This window comes from Zerene cesonia, chromosome 11 (assembly GCF_012273895.1).
Source record: "Zerene cesonia ecotype Mississippi chromosome 11, Zerene_cesonia_1.1, whole genome shotgun sequence".
Lineage (NCBI taxonomy): Eukaryota > Metazoa > Arthropoda > Insecta > Lepidoptera > Pieridae > Zerene > Zerene cesonia.
Genome location: NC_052112.1, coordinates 3833417 through 3853353, shown reverse-complemented (window position 1 = coordinate 3853353; position 19937 = coordinate 3833417). Strand labels below are relative to the sequence as shown.

At 33.8% G+C, this 19937-nt stretch overlaps 1 protein-coding gene across 1 annotated transcript in view; it reads left to right on the top strand.

Moving 5' to 3' along the window:
* Positions 1–120: 120 nt before the first annotated feature.
* LOC119830308 overlaps positions 121–19937 on the top strand; it is a 39268-nt gene continuing 19451 nt past the window's right edge. The window contains exon 1 of the mRNA XM_038353270.1: positions 121–1066. Coding sequence (XP_038209198.1) covers positions 608–1066 — 459 coding nt within the window. The 5' untranslated portion in view covers positions 121–607. The remainder of the gene's footprint in view (positions 1067–19937) is intronic.

Below are 19937 nucleotides of genomic sequence, written 5' to 3'. Positions count from 1 at the left end.
GTTTCATATTTCATCTATTTAGGTTTACTTTTAAAAAGTAAATGATAATAATATTTTATACCTAGCTGTATGATTGCTAAATGCAAGCAAATAGTAATGTTTTGTCTCTAAGCTCCTCGGCGGTTGGAACGGCAGTCATAACTTCTCCTATCTCTATGAAGTTAGAAGTTATACAGCCAATAATGTTAAGAATGTTGATAATATTTTGGATTGTTGTGTTTTTTAAAGTGCCATCTATTATGTTATAGTTTCAAACCAAAATGTTTTCCGGTGATGTGTCAAGGCGGGCAGCACTCATTTCATGACCAACTACGAGATGGCGAAGTAATCGTGTTGAAGTTGACGGCAGGCGGGGCTTGGGGTGCGCACGCAGGTTACATAACGGTAGCAGAGGCTGTAGGGACGCGCGCAGCGGGAGCGGGGAGCGGGGCGATCGATGTGCGCCCGGGGGGTGTCAGTCGAGCGGCGAGCGAGCGACATGGCGGCGCGCCCACCCCGCGCGGCGGCCCCGCGGCCCGGGCCGCGCGAGTAGGTCGCCATGCGCGATGCGGTATGAGGCAGCGCCGCGCCCGGCGGGCCGGCCCCCGCTAGCGGCGCCGCCCCCGCCATGCGAGCGCCGCCGCTGCTGCTGCTGCTGCTGATGGCGGCCGCGGGCCTGGCCGTGAGTCCGCTCGCGCGCCTCAACCCCTGGCTGAGCGCGTGCGATCTGGAGGAGGAGGGCGCGGGCGCCGAGTGCGGCGACGGGCACGCGGCGTGCAGCGGCGGCGGCGCCGACACGCTGGCGGGGCGCGACGTGCCTTCGCTCTGCGCGCTTGGAGCTGGTGCACGAGCGCGTCGCCTGGCCGAGCTGCGGCTGCGCGCCTGCTGCGAGCGATCCCCTGCATCCGCACTGGACCGCAGCGCGCGCGCCGACGTTCTCGCCGGTGGAGAGCGCTGTGAACGCACGCTTCGCGACCTCCTTGCCCTCGACGCCATGGTGGCGCGCGTGCACTGTGACTTCGCCAGCATCCTCGATCGCTACGACTGCGACCAGTCCTATTCAGTACACACCTGTAACGAGTGCCAGGTGAGTGGCCAAGAAAAGCAGCAAGTTTACCACTAGCGTAGACAGTGCTGCTTTGCCTAAATTAAGGATGAGTAATCATGAGAAAATATACATTATCTTACCAAGTCTAAATCTGAAAGTAATAATCATACAATATGTTGACATATAATACACAAACATATTTTATAAAATATAAACCAACATAAAACTCGTTTATTTGAAATAGAGCTTTTAATCTCGTTATACCTGATGATGTCAAATAATAACTATTATTCGTACTATCATAACTTCTTTAATTATTGATATATATAATATGATTGATATGATTAGAGATTCTCCCTAACCTCGCGAATATACGCGTGACCCACGTCAATGGTTAGATTATATGCGTGTATCGATCGTGTTCCACAGGCCACGCTGCTTAACCTTATCCTAAGCTTTCATAAGAAAAATACTAATATTCGTCTTGTTCAATCAGATGTCCAATATTTAAGATATACCGTATTATATAATCAGAAATACTAGCAATCTTCTTGTTACGATCAAAATAATTTGTGATGATTAAAAATAAATTATTATGTCCTTTTTTCATTTTCCAAGATCAGAAATTCTAAATGATGGACATAAGAGTATAAGTTCTGTCGGCAAAATTTTTAAGTGTCTTATAACTTGAAGAATTTTTTAATTTATCTATGTATTTTTACACATTCCTCCATCAATTCCTTTTATTTATTTTTGCTTAAAAAATGATTTTTTCTGTTATTCGATCGGTGTGTATTTACACAGTATGTATATCATCTGACCCATATCTAGGGGATACACATGATTTCACAGTCGGGTAAATGATATAGTTTATTTTGTACAATTTGCTATGTGTTGCTTCAGTAAAATAATTCATAATATTCAGAAGTAGTTCATATAAGCATGAACATAGTTTTTAATCTGAAATAAGAAAAACAATTGTAAAATCGTATAACCTAAATTAAGGTGGTAATCTAAAGATTTTATGTTGATTGACTCGTCATAAATATTATTATACAGGTATTTAATATCATTGTATTTCAAATGTGCAATATATTTTTAATATCTTTAATCCTCAATAGCCGAAAGCATTCAATATATCTTACCTATATATTTCAGGATTATTAATTTGCGTTCAAATTATAAACGCGATAGTTGCTTACATTAATAGGTGCTTCTGTCATAAATGAATCACTCGACAAATGAAGGTGAGGTTTGTATTTGTAGAAAATTATCAAACCGAGAGCATTTGATGTTTTCTGTTATTAATTTAAAGAAACATTGAAAAAGATACCCACTTCTAATGAAAGCAATACTTGGCGAGACAAATTGATCAACGGATCTAACATTCAAATCCATAATGTAAGTCTACTTCCAATCAATTTCATCATTTCTCTCAATTATAATTGGTAAGCCTTTATTTAAATAAATAAATAAATAAATGTGGATTATAATTTATATAAGAATGCTTGAAGAGTTGGTACAGAAATATGGATTTAAATTTGATACATGACATAAATTAAATTGTTGACTTTTGTGTTTTTTTTTGTTGTATAATAATTTACACGATACAAATAAATTAACCGACTCCAATTTAATCGTTTTCTCGCTGTTATTTTCTTCGTTTCATCCCCAAGTCACACCTTAGTTGTTACCATATACTTACAATACTACACAAACCCTTATTTTATATTGATTAAAACCCAATACACATATCTTTGTTCCTCAAATTTTCAAATAAACTAATAATACTTATACTCATACATTTCCAAAGAATAAGCAGTTAAGGATTTTCTAATTTTATGAATAAATACAATGATAAACATATGTCATATTATAAAGAAAATTTGTAAGTGATGCTTATATATACTATTTCATATAGAATTATTCAAACCAGATGTATGAGTTGGGTAGTCCCAAATTTTATATTACACGTTGCTGTTGGTGACATATAAACAGCGTTTTCTAAATTGGGCTAGTGTAAAATGAATTGGAGTTAGTTTTCTGAAATATGTGATAATGGAACCTAAAGTTTTGTTTATTATAAATACATACATATTAAATTAATAGTAGATGCAATTTTTCTTTCTCGTACAAGAATTATTGTTTTTGCCATATTATGTACGTACTTGTTAGTAGTTCCTGGATTCTGACGTAATTATCAATGAATTTATATGTTAACAAAATTTAGCGTACAAAATGTTATCTGATCCTGACCATAAATTAATAAAAAAGTAGATTTAAAAAATTACGATTAAAAGTAAATATATTCGAATATAAATGTATCGGGTATTATAGGAAAGCACTATTTCCTTTATTTTATTAATTAAATAACACTAATTACTATCACTGTTTCCATAGAATGTAATGGCTGAATTAGATTTCCACCTTTTCCATTTTCCATCCATAATAACAATTAAGTAAATCGCTTTATTTTAAATAAGAGAGCAGGGTAAACCAACGTTGTTGGTAAATAACATTTTACGAACATGCCATTTTCATTATATTTACAAATCCCAAACCTGCACCCACCTTTATGAACGCATTTGGAGTCATAAAATAGAGAAATGACGCCATTGCTGTGGGATCCAAGCGGCGATGATGTAAACTTTTTATAGAACTTTTCTTGGTATTCCACACAAGTAACAAGTGTATATATTCCTGATATTGCTTTCATCATTCATTACAGGCTTTCAACATTGTATCAGTGTTTTTGACAACTTGAATAATAATATTGTTGAGTCGCATAGCAGTATGATTTATCTACGATGTGTGAATTACAGATTATATAGTGTTGGCCTTTGGCAACTTATCCTTATGAGTCTATAAAAAGATAACGTTGAAGTTTATTAGGAAACGTGTTTTATGAAATATAGAAGACATTATTTTTCTCTAGACATCACGCTCTAGGATGTAGTAACATTATCAGTATGAGCATTTTTTATATTAAAGTTCGGACCGTTCTCAATCAATATATTTTGTTTTATCTTAAAATAGATGTTTTTCCCTTGCTAAACTCGTGGTACATATATGATTAAAGCACTCAGTAAGAATGTTTGAAATGGGTCCAGTATTTTTTTGTGATTACAACAATCAAAGAAACAATTTATATTATTAGTATAAAAGTACAGTAGAGACTCATGCCGCCGAGAGATTTATTCAGTATTTAAAAATATTTCCTATAGCTTACGATGATAATAATATGTAATGTATACTACCATCTTCATATTTGTTGATTTTTTATCCTTGTCGTTTCCTCTTTGTAAAGTTACTTACAGACATTAATGACATAAAATAATTACTCTAAAAATAATGGAGGAAGTTATAAAATATTCAATACGTTGGTAAGAACTTAACCTCCTTACGTGCCTGACGTCGTTTTGTCCTCAGTCGCATGTCTTTACTCTGTCCATGACAGGATCTGCGGATGTACCTGTGTTTAAGACACTTGAAAGCTTTTAAACGATTTCCACATTGTTAACTTTACTGAGTTGAATTGCAAGGGACATGTAACTTCAATTTATATTATTTCTTAATTTTGAAGCAGTTTAATAAAATGTACTATACCTCTCTTGATAGGAACTTAGGTTTAAAAAATTACATTTTATTAAATATTCTGAATTATGCATTTATGTACAGAACCTACGTTCTATAGTACGTAAATAATTAACATTTTTCATTAGAGAAAGAAAATAGAAAATCGTAAAATTTTTTAATTTATTGACTTACTGTCGCGAAGTCAGGATGCTGTGACTGTTTCTTTTGATTCAATCATCAGGCATAAATTGATTGATATTAAGTGAATAACGTATTGAATTTGTGTATCATTTAATTACCGTCCGAGAGTCTTTAAAAACAACCACGTCATACGTTACACAAAATGATTTTAATATGCTTATACAAATTATGGTCTATTTAATATGTATATGTTAAAATATAATATATTCCTTCTTTACATACTCGAGGTATGTATTCAAACTTCTTACACTTAAAAGTTGAAAGATGATATTAAAACAATCATTAATAATAATAATAAAAATGTCTTTATTTGCTTCTAAATTTTTTTTTTTACATGATATAAATACATATATTGCATTGAACCCCACACTAGGATCCCCTGTGTTGTGAGGCTCAATCTCTTTCATCGTATTACATAAAAAAGGAAATATTTAATTTTTACATGCCATTTTGAGTATTGGGTGTGAGTGTATGTGTGTGTGTGTGTGTGTATGTGTGAGTGTGTGTGAGTGTGTGTGTGTATGTGTTAGTATGAGTGATTATAATATGTTGTTGTGTTATTATAATATTTTGTTCAGTTTTCTTATTTTTCCCTGCGTTCTATAAATATGTAAAGGAGAAGGTGTAATTGCGTTTACTCTTCATTCTATATATAAATAAGTCAAGCCATCAATTTCTTAATATTATGTTCAGTTTAAAAAAAGTTTTCGTAAATAGATTCTATAAATACATACATATTTAATAAATAGAGATTCTTCAATCAATTAGAAGAAAACATATAATCAACGAGCTAAAAAAATTATTATCATTTCAAATGTTTCCTATAGTTAGACGCGCCTGAAGCGTATAGCAGTTATATCAGGTATGAGGCTGCAAAGTTTCATTCAAAAACACGCCTAGAATTGAGGTTATAATAAAATACGCATGCGTAAATATCGCGCATGCGTGCTTCTACCTTGTCTGACTTTGGCAATGATATCATCCTGTTCACGTTTTAATTTAATTTAGGAATAAATATCTCAGTATATTCACTACATACCAACTTTTGGAAAATGAAATTTATGAAAATTATTTCAAATAGTACTGCGAATAAATAACGTAGTTAAGTTTATCTAAAGCTAGATAAAATTATTACAACCGTATGATGCTGATAGTAGGATGGAGAAAAATATTTTTTTTAATTCTACAGATTATTATTCTAGCATAGAGATATGCTTATCCAATATAATTTTACTGTCGAACAATAATTTTTTCACGATTGTTTAAATTAGTAGATTTGAATCATAGAATGTTTTCGTTTCTAAATTTGAATAAATCATTACGCAATTATTAGTATACATAACTACAAAAGCTGTATCTATTACTACGATTATATATTTTCAAGAGTTCCATTAAACAATGCGCTTACCCAAAAACTATCCTGTCTCCAAATAGGTATACGTGCGTTTACATATCCGTTAGCTTCTTGGGATGTATAAATGTGCAATTTTATACGTCCGGTGTAGGTATTGGTAGACAAATTGCTCTCGGCAGCGCGTTGACGTTCTCCGCCGGAAAGGGCGACAGGGGAAAGTTTCCCTTAAGGAAAACGATCCGAGGCTTGCTCGTGTCGTAGTAATAGCACCAATTTATTTAACCCGTAATTTTAAATGAAAGGGTGCGGGCCGGCTGAGTATTTGAAAAGTATTACGGTGTGGCGGATCTGTTATGATGTGCCGTGAATGTTTTTTTGGTTTCTATTGATTTTTTAAAGTCTGTTTAGACTCGAAACTTGAAATACTACAATACGCGGAACGCTCTCTGTACTGCAGGTTTGGAAGGCCAAATTTTTTTTTATTTTTAAATTTTAATTGTTTTGCTATATGGCAGGTGAACAATAGATTAACTACGTACTCGTAAAATTATAAGTACGTAGCGAGGTCATCATATACTACGTAACAATATATGTGACCTCAACTTTTTTATTATGTGATACAAATTTAATGTAAATACTTATTAAATTATTCCAATACTTAATTTTTATTTGCAAAGTTTTTGTACCTACCTAAATATTTTTCTCGTAAAAAGCACTAATATAATTAAATAATTCATTAAACCTCTGTCACTTTACGGTTTTTTAGATGTATTTTGTGATTTTAGAGAATTGAAACGTACTTACGTTTCAATTCTCTAAAATCCTGGGAACTTTCCCAGGATTACCAATAAATAAATAAATAAAAAAACAATAAGTAAGTGATTTCACATTCGCATCTGGGAAGGTACCACACCTTCAAGAAAATCTGTAACAAACGAGAGAGGAGCAGGCAACGCAGTTGCAGAAATCCTACTTCTGCCTTCCTTCATCCTTTATCGATCGTCATAAGACCAACTACTATTTGGCTAATTGTATTATATAATATAATTGAAAAATAAATAGCATAATTAGTGTATGTTTATTAAAATAGTATAGTGAAAATCACGCTTTACGTGATAAAATTTCTACACGGTCAGTCTATACACAATTTCTATATTACATTATACTATGCATATAGATCGCTTAATGCTTTACGTATGCTTCATAATTTTATAATAATGCATTTAGAATGCTGTTGGGACTACCTCGCTGCAGCAGTGCTTCTGAAAATGCACATACTGATCATTTTTGGACAATAATACGCAAAATAACAGCTTCTACCTTTGATAGCGTGTAGGGCAGTCGAAAAAGTATTGTGAATGTGGTTACGGAGAGATATATTTCCTGCATGGGACACATTGGGCGTAGGTCCACTTGTCCATTCTGATACTATAAAAAAATAAACCGATAAAGAATATAATAGTGAAATAAGTGAAGGTCGGAATTAAATAGCTTAAATATCTATATGTAGAGCCCTTGAGTCTATAATTATAGCGTTATATTCCCATAGAGACAGGGTTTGCACCCACTAGACATAATACAATGAAAATTCAAGTGCCTCTCAGTTTCTGCATCTTATTGCAGAGGAACGTTACATAACAACTATGTTGGATAGAATAATAGGAATCAGTTTGTGTTGAACCGCAAAATGGAGTAAGTTAAGAGGTATCTTGTCAGAAGGTAAAGTGTCACTTGGGCTTGTTTGCGCGCACGAGCGTTCTCGAGCGCGATGGTAACTGTGACTAAAATATTAATTTATTGCGCCTCACTTGCGATGTTTTGCACGTTTATTATTTAAATGCAGATCTGATGGAAAATAGTTAAGAAGCAGTTTAACAGAGGGGCTCGTGCCATAGATGTTTTAATATTTAATGTGGAGGTCTGATTTATGACGGGACGCCTCACGGGAGAATTTTTGTTGTGCGTTGTTACAAGTTGCTTCGCTCACGCTGTGCTCATATAGACGAGCTAGATTCCTGATATATTTCGTTCCGTTTTGATCAGCCGCTTATGCATGACGTTGTAATAATCTTTCTTCGTAAACTTTCCAGTTTGCAAAGATTTTTTTGAGGCATTTTTAATGTATTCAGTGTGATATGTTGCCGAAATAAGCACTTACATATCGTAGCTCATTTTCTCATTGAATTTACTTTTATATGAGCATTTAAAATTTACTAATTATAAATCAATTCTGTATTGCCATGTGAAAAAAAGGTATTGTGTCGATTGCAATATAAAATATTGCCATATTTTAAATATATTAAAATATATTCGGATGCACGAATAAACAATGAATAGGTAATTAATCGACTTGACGTCTTAAAAAGAAGTACCCTTCCGATCTGTTCCAATTCACTTTGAGAGTAGCTCGCAGTCGCACCAGCATTAATCACAGTCGCTTCTATAGTCAACCTCTTAAAGCCTTCATTCATTATTTTTCTTAGTTTTTAAAACAACTCTTTTCAAGGCTTTTAGAAATCTACTCTTTGTGATGTTTTAATATAAGTTAATAGGTAATGACGTAAAGTGTTGATTTAGTTAAATGAAAACAGGATATACAAAATGAGTACATGTATTCCGCAACGGTGTTAAATAACGTTTCATCTTTAGTCTGCACGAATTATCACTTTAAGAGTAGTTGCGCTGTTAACAGCCGGGTATAATAAAGTTTGGCTCCTTTTGAAGTCGAAACATCGAGTTAGACCATTTGCTAAGACGCGTCCACTGCGGGCCTCAATGGCAGCTACGAAATTTGCGTTCAGCATTATCAAATTATCAAGTAATTTCAACGCTACGCCGTAGCCGAGCGTAGCACATCAGAGCTTTCGGGCAGTGGTTACGAAATGATGATGAGACACGTAAAACTTGATTGTCTGCTTCGTGCGGCTGTTTTAATTTAAACTCACTTATAAAAAAAATCTCAGTAATTGCATTAATAGGGTCCAGTTGTCGTTTATCTTACGAAATTTTAGTTAACCTGATTTAGATGCAATTTATGACAATCAATATATTTTAATATAAGTAAATTATTTTATGAAAACGCTGTTCACAACGTATGTTATGTTCTCTGATCGTAATTAAAAAAATTGTTCTAATTGTGTAAAAAGATGTGCATCGGTTTACTACGAATTTTTAATAAAAGTATAATGTCTTAGCAACAAAATCTGTTACAACGCGTCACATTTCCATTCTACAATCGCCGCCGTAATTGTCCTTTTAAAAGTTTAAAGTAGCAACAAACTTCTCAATTGCGGCCGCTACACGCTTTCCACGTTCAAAGCGTTGGAGATCACTCAAAAAGAAGTTTAAATTGAGTAGACTAACAGTATGTAACATGAGCTGAGAGTCCGAAAGTTGTTCGTCATAATTAAAGGCCGGCTCGCGAAAATTAATATTTCGTTTCTGCGGTGGCGAACTCAACTTATGTGGAGCACCTCTGAGAACAACTGCTATAGTATTGTTTTATGTTTAATGTGTATTTCATTATTTTTTTGTGTGTAGCAAAATACGTTAATTAATGTTAGTACGAATTAAAAGTTTATTTGTATTTTGTTACAGCTTACATCAAAATGTTGGTTTTGTGCAACCAAAAAACATTTCTTAATAAGGAGAAAATGTTGCGCTACGGTAATTCATTGTTAATTGCATAATACACGAAACAACAATACTAATACACGAAAATATAAACAATTTAATATGTGGTAGTCGAGCACGCTTCGGCACGAATTGGGCCAGCTCGCACCGGGGAAGTACCACACCCCCACAGAAGACCGGCGTGAAATAGCATTCTGCTGTGTTTCGTTCGGTGAGTGGGGGAGCCGGAGGCCCATATCCTTTTCCTTACCCTTCCCAGTCCTTTCCTTTATTCCTATCGCCAATCCTTCCGTAAACCCTTTCCAAAAAGTCGGCAATCCATTTGTAGAGGCGTAAGGTCTGTAATGGACCTTATGCCTCTCCAAATGTTCATGGGCGGTGGTAGCGCTTACCATCAGGCGTCCCACCAGCTCCATTGCCGACTGTAACATTAAAAAAAAAAAAAAAAAAAAAAAAAAAAAACACCTTATTGACAAATGGAAATAAGTGTATTAAATATTTTAAATGTTTCATATTTAATTTCACATTAATATTTACGTTAATATTCTTATTACTGACCCTAAATAATGGTGTTAGTCTTGTATTTCTCTATCGTCTATCTCATAGCTGTTATGGTGGAACATTCAAAGGCGAACGTGGAGGGTTTGAAAAAGCACAATCTCAGAGACGGGTCGGCAAAACGAAGTAATTATGTAACTACGTCAACGAATTAGTGTCGGTATTGGCTACGTGCCAACTGCATGCGGGACAGACGGGGCTAAGGGCATGAAATATAGACTTAGATTATAAACTTTCGTTGTTTGCGGAAGTATCGACAAAAAGGAGTAAGTAATTGCCTTAATTTAAATGAAATACTTATAAAACTTATTCAACAGGACGTCAATTTGATTAAAAAATTAATTCAAGTAGAAAAATATATTGTCGCCAGCAAGAAATGCATTTTTTTATAAATATGTTTCTTTTTTTTCGTGATTTAAATGTCCTTAGCTTAGGCACTTTTCATTATATATTAATATTGAATAGGTACCATAATGATAAAGCAATTTTTAAGCGAAATTTTTTAACCACCAGCGGCCCTTCAAAAATGTTTGTGTATGCTAAAACCGGTGTAAAAAAGGCAAGCCTAATGGTGACGAATAAGGGTGCTCTCAGGTCTCGCCCCTGCTCTTCTTACTTTGATGTAGACACACTTTCCTTAAAACAACGTGTCTGAGTGTTGTGTAGTAAATTGCTCGTCCAATTTCTACTATCTTTTGTTGCTTTAACTTTTAAAGTGATATTGTTATTGCGATCTACATAATTAATTATAGATTACGTTGCTAGCTCTCGTTTACTACGCTCTGATAAGATTTATTCTCGCTTTCCTTTATTTTCCAGTACTTAGTAGTGAAATCCTTTTTCTCGGCCTCTTGCCAAATTTAGATAGATCGGTTAGTAATGTTGGCATGATAAAGAAACATTCTTCCAGCCTCTACATTCATTCAACTTTTGAATTTATAACCTTAGATATGGAATTCATTACAAATTATTAATTTTCATTAGTATTCAATAGCTAACGCGTCATTAAAATTGCAGGATATTGTTCATTAATTCGTTTGGTTAATTAAATGAATTGTAAAGTAATAAAATTTGTAGGTAATCATTATGAATTATTACGTTTTAAATAGTTGTGAATCTAATAAACTAATCATTTCTTTATGAGTGTGCTTCTATCAAACACTATTTTTCCTAAATGTTTAGTAAGAGTGATAATGATAATGATATACATGAATAACATGTATATCATTTCATGTTCATAGATTCATGAAAGACCTAATATGCAGCAAGAAATCTGAGCCGTGTTTATTATGGTTTTAAATCTAAGCCAAAAGCTACAAGAAGTACTGCCCTTTGAGGCATCTTCTTCCATGCTTCGAAGTTTGCTAATTTATGTTCTCTCTCTGTCTTTTATTCGTATAAATGATATTAATGTTTATATCAAACATAAATTGTCTATTTCATATTTCGGCACGATAAAGAAACATCGTGTTACAAAAAACCAATAGAGATTTTCTGTGAATTAATCGTGTCGTATTTCGTATTATATTTATGTATTTTAATCAGGTATATCATATAAGTAAGATTAAATAAGGTTTTACTTTAAAGTTTAATATATTTGTGCCTCATTATGATTGCTTTGTTCTCCTTGTATTCAATACTAAAAGTCTAACATTTATTCCTTCAGTTAAATATCGCTTGAGAGCAATCGTTAAAAGCCGACCATTGTGTTGTATGCAGGGTAATATCGTCCACATAATACGCAGATACTTATATACTATGTAAATTGTATACTCGGTTTGTATGAGGTTTTACTGTATTCAATAAATAGTATAGAAAAAGCCTTTTTCTGAATAAAGTCGGGGCAGAGAATTATTATGAAAGCGGCATAATTAATATTTAAATGAAAAGTTTATATTCAAATACTTTCATTACTATAACAGAAGTAACTATCTGATTTTTTAAACTCACATTTGAATGGGAATCCTTCTTTTCCTTTTGCAGTCGATCTAGCTAATAAATATGTCAGAAGAGTTCAATTATATTAACACAAGATTCCCAGGAACGTGTAGCGAGTGTGCAACAAAGCTTATCTATTGTACTATCCAGGACAGTTTTTTCCGTTCCAACAATTCCATTGGAACTAACCGTCAAGGAACTATCCGATAGTATCAGTGTCCGAACATTTCTCGGTTAATCGCTTTCTTTCTGCTGTAACGAAGTGTAATAAAAGAAAACTTACAGACGACGTCTTTTGTTTTTCACTTAAGTTTAATTTAAAGGACTGCTAGCGTAATTAAATCTAAATGCATTATAATTGCCATATATATCTATGCTATAAGTTTACCCTAAAGTAGAAAAAACTGACACGTACAGTGCCCGATATATTTAAAGCTCACAGGTTTTGTAATGAATGAAGAAACTTTAAATAAACGAGGTACCTATAACAAACAGGAAGTCACAACTTCTAATGGAAAAATATTGAAACGAATACAGGTTGCTTATTTTTATTTGCACGTTTTTATGCACGATACGCAGTATACCGCGATATGTCGAGATATACAAGTTATTGTCTGAGTTGAAATCATAAAAGTTGTTCTCGTGTTAATCCGTAGCGCGGTAGTGCGCGGGCGGGCGCCGATCAAACAGGCTCGGAATCAATATGGCCGCCGCCCAGCTGATCCGTGACCTCTGCACCCCGCACCCCTTCGCGCCCGCGAGTCCACGCTTCACGAGTCACAACTTAATTCATATTCCAAGATTTTATAATTTCTGTTTCCTATATTAAGAAAACTATTTCTCTTTTGATTTTGTTAATGAGAATGTTTCTAAGAACTCTACGTACGAAAAAGAACGTTTAATTGAGTCTAAACATTATTGAAGTGAGTACTCCAATGTTTAATTGTTCATCGGAATTGGATTAAGCAATGAAAGCGTCGAAGTACACGTGTTGTCGCGTGAAACAATATTGCAAATGAAATCTCACCACAAACATTGCAGCGCGTTAATTAATTAATAGGTGTTAACAGCGATGTTTACGTAAACCGAACATTCTGCTAAAAACTTTTTGTTTCAGATGTGTGATTTATTAAGAAATGGAAATTAAACTGAGTGATATTTTATTCTGTTAGTGGACAGTAACCGATATATCAATACAAGGTACATTGCTTCAATCAAACAAACTTTTTAGCATTGTATATACTATTTTTGATTTTATTTCGGCATGTTTTCGGCACTTTACTGTATTTTGTTTAGAATATTGCTTTATTAGATTTTTTATCTTTATAAATTAATTTGTATGGGACTGAAAGTGCTAAATTCCAAGGGAAATAATATGTACAACGTTGGTTTAATAGTTTATCTTTATAATAGGGGTCATATCGTAAAATCTCGTTTGTGATGAGCTGTTAGGTGAGGTGAGATTAATTTTATAACATATTAGGTATTATTAAATTTTAACCATTCGTAGAAACCAACAGTTATTCGATCGAAATATATAAAGAGATAGATCTGGTGCATATCGCCCACAGCGGGCGGAAAGTTAGTTAAATAATATATACTGTCATATTATGTATTTCGTAGAACAGGTACACGTGCCGTGAGTTAAGGTAATCCCTGTTGTCTACGCTTTGTGTGTACAAATATTCCAACAATGTACCTGAAAATGAAAAGGCGATAACCAGATGTTTAATGTCGCCTGTGAAAGTAATATGCAATGCAACTCGTAAACCAAAGCCGACTCTTCGCAAAATTCCGTGACAAGCACAGCTGGTTTGCCTTTTTGTTATAACTTCATATCAGTTTTCCCGACGATAAGATTGTGGGATTAATTTTAAGCTTCGGTCTAAGGATGTGTATATTACTTTGCAATTATTGCTTAAAATTGTAAAAGATTTGTGAGAGTTATTCAGCATTCTATAATACAATATTAATTCCAGTGGTAAATTATATATCCATATCTATTCATTTCATTACGAAACTGACATTTATATTGATGTATATTTCCCGTATAATGTAAGCATTTAACTTTTCTATTTAACTAGTCGACTTATCGTTCCCTTTTGAAAATAAATTTGATTCATACATTTTAAAAGTGAGCTACTTCAGTACATAATATGAAACCAAAATTAAAAGTTCGTTTCCACATAGATTATATTACGTGTAAGAAGAAAAAGGTACTCGCAATTAACAGGAAGAAGTTGTAAAATTCGCAGTTAAACTAAGACATCTCACTGTTATCACTATGTGAAGTTTTTAAGTGGTTGTTTTTCTTTGGAGTTTGCTGCAAGTTAGAAATTACGAGTATGAGTATTAAATGTGTTTTCGCGTCGTGCCAGTCGCGTTTATTGGGTTAAGAGGTAAAATTATAACAAAGTGTGTTATTTACGTATCCTCTGAGTTTTGAATTCGTTATCTTTAGAAGGCGTTTACTGTAGTTCTAGCACTGGCAGGTTCTATTTTATACAAAGTTGTAAAATCGTCTATGTTGCCACAGACCTGACAGACATATCCTTCATCATTTGGTATAATGTAAATGTTTCATCAGTCTACGTATTAAAATATTTAGGCATAGAGTGGAAATACGTAGATTATTTTCGGTAGTAGGTAGTTGTCAGGAAGTTTACGTCACTACCACGTGTAAATAAAAGATGCTAAATGCACGGTTTTGCATTACAGAAATACAGATATTTGTAGTTTTAACTGCAACTTATCATTATTATTATTTTTAAATAAATGTGTTTACGTTTTAATGAAATTGCAGTTTAAAAATCTTGCATGTTTAGCGAGAGCAATCAAACAAATTACAAGCTTAAAATGTCACAATAATGTAGCAGCTGATTTGAAGCAACGTTAGATGAATTTTGGTCAGATTCAGGCCGGGAAATTTATCGCTTTTCACACCATTGCTGAGATGGACGAGAATTGGTAAAAATGTATTTTTTAATTACATCTGTTTCTTATTTCATCATCGTCTCAGAGGCAACCTACTATACCCAACGAGAATTGAAATGTATTAACCGGTGAATAATTTGTAAAATGCATCATAGAAATGATTTATAACTGAGGTTTGTCCATTTTATTTATTTTAAGAGTATGTATTCGAGTTCGTCAAACTGAATTAACTTATTCAAGTAATGTCGCTTGAATTTCCAAACATCATAATTAACGAAAACTAAATGCATAAACAGCCTAGCGTAAATTTTCAACCTAATTAGCCCACAGAATCGTCTCAAAGATACTTGGGTCTCATTAAGTTTTCGCTCAAAAGTCCGTCCTGAACTTTGTAAAGCTGAAAAGCTGCAACATGTGAAAAAGGCATCGTTTTTGACTCCGTAGTTACACCAATATACTTTTCTAAAACGTGTTATAAGCTAGGGCGGCTCTCGCGTCGCGTAATAAACGTGAAGCTCTCTTGAGATCGTTCCACAATGTGCTCCGACGAATGCGGATTATTCGTCAAACAACTCCAAAACTCGAAATCCATATTACTCACCTTTTTGATACACCGTTCAAGGGCTTGAGTGCCACTACGATGTGCTACGTCCGTGTCAAACGAATTCATTCACAACATTATAGATACTGATGATTATGTTCTTGTGACATTTAAGAACTCTTCCATTTTTAAATTAATTCATATTTTATCATGGAATTGAAATAATAATAACATTTTTAAAATTGAACCAACTTTGCGTCATAATTAAAAAATTTTTGGTTATCTAATATTTTTTTAGATTAAACATTCGGGTGGACCGTAGGGGCAGTTCCAAAATTAAAAGTACATAGTATCAAAGAACTATATGGCTCTGTATATGTTTCGTGGAGTTTCATATTCAATGATAACGCGAGACAAATGAACGGACTTTCAAAAACTCAGACGAACGTGTTGTATTAGAAAAATTGTAAAATTGTACAAAAAAAGTTTGGAGAAAGTAAAGTCAAAATTCCTTGTAATAATATTTAGCAAAAATCGAATAGAGGGAACTGTGGTAAAATGAGAATCTGATTTTTGACTCCGTATTCTACAGAATAAATTTGCACAGCATCTAAATGGGCAGCTAAAATACAAGACATGTGTATTATGTGTCGTGATATAAAAATTAGTGTATTGAAAATTATACTCCTTATAAAATTCTAAGAATGATCGCTGTAAGGCCGTAGCCGGACTTCTTGACCCAAAAAGGTTTGAAGAGGGCGATCGCGCCGATAGCCCGCGCCTAGTTCCCCCCTGCGGCCCACACTATCCATGCTAATTATCTCTATAGCACTCACGACCAACACCCACTGCATATTATAAGAAGTCTTGTCTAGGCTGGCCAAGGCGAAACATGATTTTTCAACCAAGTTTTAAGTAGGTCGGCTTTCAAACTTTTTTCTATTTTTCTTTAATGCGAGAACTTTTTCTTCAGATGTAATTAAAATGTACTCAAAAATCGTGAACGTGATTTATGCTTTAACTGTTTGTTTAAATTAGGATGTTAATGTAGTATGTTTTATTACTTATTATATATTTATATTGTAGGATTTTTATGTTTTTAAAAAGCATTTCATATAGATGTATAAAATATTAATTGGTTTGAGTGCAATTTTAATAGGATCCAAATAAATCAAAAAACATTAAATCAAATGTATGGCTAATGGATATCTAATAAATGATAATATCTACTTATCAATTCAAAAGCTGAACATTGATCCCCTTTTCTACTTATTTTAAATAATGACAGGCATGGCATCGTGCAGAGATTTTCAATAAATATTTGATTTTGTCATGACATACGGTCGCTACGTCGCGCCGGTTTCCTTTCGGAGTCTGAAACTGAAGCCCGGGGCGCGGGGGAAGGGACGTTGACCTACTCCCCACACAGTTACCCGAAGCCGCTGAGCAACTGTCAACCTTAAATGCTCCCCGTAAAGGTAATATTGCTGTACAAAATCTGATGAAGGTTTATTGGAAAAATTTGTTCTCTACATTCGAGATACGGTTGAGAAGCTGAGTGCGAATTATACCGTTCTAGGGCAAGACAATAGCGAGATCTTGCTGCAAAATCTTTTCGACAACGGCTAATTGTGGCTATATAATTAAACATTTCATATATATGATAAGGGTTTAAAAGAAAAACTTATATACGGGCGAAGTTTAAAAAATGTTCGTGAATGGAACTAAACCAATGCTTATATTAATACACGTTATTATATAGTAAGGAACTGGTATAAATGGATATTATGGTTATTCCATTTATTTTAGAGGCAGACACGATTTTGGGTTTTCATCGATTCAGCGAATAAGACCAGAAGAACTATTTATCAAACTCGTACAATTTGTATTAACGGAAAAATTGTCATTTCGCGTTGAAAACTTCACCACGTTCACAAGAATTCGGTCGTTAGTGCTCTTTCATCAAAGGGAATCAATAAAAATGTAAATCCTTGCCAACATCGCGCTCGTTCTATCATTTTGTTACATTATAAGCAGTTAACAATTTCTCGCTGCAGTGGGTGCGGGCGCGACTGCGGCTGCAGGTGGCCCTGGGCTGGATGTTTGCCATCTATTTAGATTATGCAAGTTTTTCTACGTAAATTCATCTCACATAAATTTAAATTTAAAATCACTTGGTTTTTACACCAATTAAGAAAATAACTGATGATTTATAACGCACGAGGTATGTTTCCTGTTGTGTGTGAATGATTTGAGTGATTTAGCGCACCTGATTATTACGAATAATTAAATATACATTTTATTAGTCATTTGTTCCTAGATATTTAATGATGCATTTTGCTTTGTTTTTGCGATAATATTGATGTAAAAAGAAATCTTCACAAAACACAATCTTCTAACGGATCATGGATAAACCTTTAGCTTTTAATAGATTTGTAGAAGTAACTTTACAAGAAGTTACGGATCCATAACTACATGAACCTGTAAAATAATTTAATTAAATTTTTCAATTGCCCTACAAAATAATTCTTATTACCAGCGCCGCAATGATTGAAGTATCAAAATGAATATTTGTAAAACCACTTGGCTTTTGCGCCATCCAGCGATATCGATTTAATTTGGAATAAAAGAGCTTTGCGAGGACAAATCAGTCTTGGTAAGGTCATTTCGTATTTTTAAAGCATAAGCTTTTGAGTGAAACTACCCTAATCATTTTGTATTGATTTTATCTTTATTAATATGTCATTACTTTGGCACTTTCCCTTAAAATTGAATAACTATAATTACATGCATTTTGATACATAATATTTATAGAACGCTTATAATATAACAGTTTAGTTTTCTTATTTAATTTCTGCACATTTCTATAGAACCTCTGAGGCATAAAGTTTCCTATATAAGAAAAATACATTTGATTTTTAAAGGGGATATATTGTCGAAGTCGTAAGTCCGTAAACGTGGAATACCTTCACAGTTCGCAGTCCGTGCTATAAATCGAATATAAAATAGCAATGCGGATTCAGGTCATTCAGTGCAACAATGAACACAAGCAGATACATGTAGGTCAAATATCTAATGAATTGTAAATAAACAGATGAATAGTAGATTACAATAAGCGGCATGTCACGTGCGTCACGTGGTAGTCACGTGGAGTGCACGGGCCTCTATCGATCCACCCTTATTTGCTGCAACCCTAAGAACGCGTGGAGAAATATAAATCCGATCACCCTGTGTTGTGTTACAGTTACAATTAGCTGTATTTTTTAGTATGCGATACAAATAGTAAGCACAAGAAAGAGCGGATCAAGTGAAAATGTGATGTCCGCTTAGACGACTATACAGGGTGTAATTAATCTATGGTCATGTTTAATGTAAAAAGTTGTTATTGTCATTTTACTCATTAGGTAAAGTACTTCCGATATCAGTTTAAAGTTTTTTGATATTATAGTAGTTACGGAAAAATCGCCTGTGCACACTTAGCGATTACACCTTTAGCTATATGCACATGGTTTATATATAACCGTCGGTGGAAGACGTATGGTATATCATTCGGTATAATACTGAAACTGTAAACCAAACAACAGTACTTATTGAGACTGGAAGTGAGTCTGACTAATATTCTTGTGCTTCTTGGTGTTGTATGTCTAATAAAAAAGTAATCATTGTATTTCTACCTATGTCAATGAAAAAAAGCACGTTCTCATTGTATTAGATGTAAATCTTCGGGATTCACATAGTCTCACTAACACCATTAAACTGAAAAAACAAAACAGAAATATACACCTACTTTTTTTGCCAAGCACATGACTATTAAAATATGTCATGCTTATTGTAATTCAAAAAGTCCTCTCCCCAGTTTATAAATTATGCTCAATATAATATGCACTGCTTATGAAAATACGTTTAAAATTGACGTCCTTATTGCTATATCTAATATGTTATTTACGTACTTAGATGAAATAAATAAGACCCAACGTAGATTATTGCTATAACTTTAAAAATATAATTCATCAGTGCATTTTATTACCCCTTATAGTTTCAATTGTCATTGAATAGTATCATTAAAATACATGTTTAAAAATATGTGTAAGACAAACTGTTTATATACTTAGTCTGGCCATAAATACTGTTACACTTAATTATAAAAAAATATTACATTTGAATTTCGAATCTGT